At 46.3% G+C, this 2054-nt stretch overlaps 1 protein-coding gene across 1 annotated transcript in view; it reads left to right on the plus strand.

Annotated features, from left to right (window-relative positions):
• LOC102817292 (zinc finger protein 420-like) overlaps positions 1 to 2054 on the plus strand; it is an 18989-nt gene that overhangs the window by 7965 nt on the left and 8970 nt on the right. The window contains exon 4 of the mRNA XM_006869084.1: positions 1436 to 1847. Coding sequence (XP_006869146.1) covers positions 1436 to 1847 — 412 coding nt within the window. The remainder of the gene's footprint in view (positions 1 to 1435; positions 1848 to 2054) is intronic.

The raw sequence follows: 2054 nt of genomic DNA on the forward strand, positions 1-2054 counted from the left end.
AAGATCAAAGGGTTTCCCACATTTGTCACATTCATATGGCTTTACTCCACTATGAGATCCTCTATGTTCAGTGAGCTGTGAGGAATAACTAAAGGATTTCCCACAATCCTTACATTCAAGAGGCTTCTCTACACTATGAATTCTTGTATGTTTAGTGAGGGCTGTGGCATGACAAAAGGCTTTCTCATGTTCCCTACATTCATAAGGTCTCTTTCCACTATGAGTACTTGTAAGCTGAGTTAATGATAAGTATAGACTAATAGCTTTTTCACATTCTTTACATTCATAAGGCCTCTCTTCACTGGAAGTTGTTCTCATGTACTAAGTGAGGGATAGCAATTATCCTTGGGTTTTCCACAATTCTCACATTTACAAACTTTTTCCCCATTAACAGTATTTGAATGATGTTTTATGTAAGTGGGAAAACAGCACGTTTCTCTATGTTCTTTATATTGGTATAGTTTACATTCAGTGTGAGATCTGATGGGATGATTAAAGGTATAATTACCACCCTCATGAAAGTCAAAACCATTTACTCCAACCTCAGTTCCGTTAATTCCTTTGAGGCTCCGATGATTTGCCTCAGAGCAGGCACTTTGATCACCTTCTTCATATTTCTTCACTTTATCGTATTTATTTGCACAGCAGGTCTCGAGCACATATTTTCTGTTAAAAACATGGAGTGTGCTGTTAAAATTATATTTTCTACCATTTGAAAAGTATCATACACAATGAATGTTCATTTTTTGTCCAAATTTGCTTTTTCTAAGGAATACTCAGTTCTATGATACTATCATTTCCTGGCTCATTTCTCACTGTCTAATTTATTGTCTCCTCTAAACACATGTCACAGGGATGTAGGTTGAAATAAGACATTAAGCAGTCTGAAGGCAGATGAATGTTTGGTTCACAGTGAACTGACAGTCACAGCTTTTGAAATTCTTACTTTTGTGTCCATGGCTGTGTGATACGGTAGCCCTCATTCCCCAGCTGCCTAGACTGGAGTCCTTCTCCCTGTGGTGGGCTCCGACCTGAAATGGGAGAAGGAGGGGAGAAGACAGTGTTGAGGAAAGAGAATGTGGCAGATTCTCCACCTTCAGCCCTTCATCCGGGCTGATTTCTAGGGAGCAGTGGGGCTTCTTGTTGCAGAAATGGTGGCTCAACCTCTGGCATCCAACCCCACAGAGTCTGCCTCAGTGGACCCTTCAGATCCTGAACAAACACTGGGTGTGAGGTCTCTACAAACCCTTCATCCCCTGCCTTTAGACTGTAAACTCACTCCACATTTTACATCAGATGAACTGGGATTGGCCTTGCTGTCTCTGATCTGCCTTACAGTGTAAACAATTCCTTGAATGTGCCTCTTACTAAGTGTTTTCCTCCAGAATTCATGATTATCTGGTTCTAAATTCGCATACTCCTCCAACTCCTAAAGCTCACATGACCCGCGTGTCTCAAAAGCCTGTGATGCGCAAAGCTGGGCTGCTCCCAACAGGACCTCACTGCTTACGCCCAGCACTGCTCCACTCAAGTCCTGCTCTGAAGACCAAGAGCACGTGGAGCGGGGACTGGAGGGGCTGGAGCCAGCTGTCCGGACTCAGGGGAGATGCCGAGCCCAGACATCCCAGAAGCCCTGACTCTGCCCTTCTAAGATGCACCCTGTCCCCAGAGGACACACACGACATTACCTGGGAATGCACCAAGACACAGCCAGCCCACTCCAGGCCGAGTTGGACCAGCGTGGCTCCAGGAGATGCCCCTTATCGGGAGCAGCCCCGGCATGACAAAGAGGCCTGCTCTGAGCAGGAGAGCCGGAGCAGGAGGCTTAGCTCTCAGCAGGGCCTCCTGTACTGGCGCCATGATGGAAGGAAACACGCGGCACCATTGTGGAACTGAGCAAGGGGAAATGTGGCGCCTGCCAGTGATGCCACTTCCATTTCCTGAGGAAACTCCCACTGACCACCTAAGACAGGCAGCATCCCTTAAACAAACAATAAATAAGGGGGAATCTGATGCAGACCGTGCAGACCCGGTCAGGAGGTCAAGACCCTGTG

Source organism: Chrysochloris asiatica, unplaced genomic scaffold, assembly GCF_000296735.1.
Source record: "Chrysochloris asiatica unplaced genomic scaffold, ChrAsi1.0 scaffold00125, whole genome shotgun sequence".
Taxonomy (NCBI): domain Eukaryota; kingdom Metazoa; phylum Chordata; class Mammalia; order Afrosoricida; family Chrysochloridae; genus Chrysochloris; species Chrysochloris asiatica.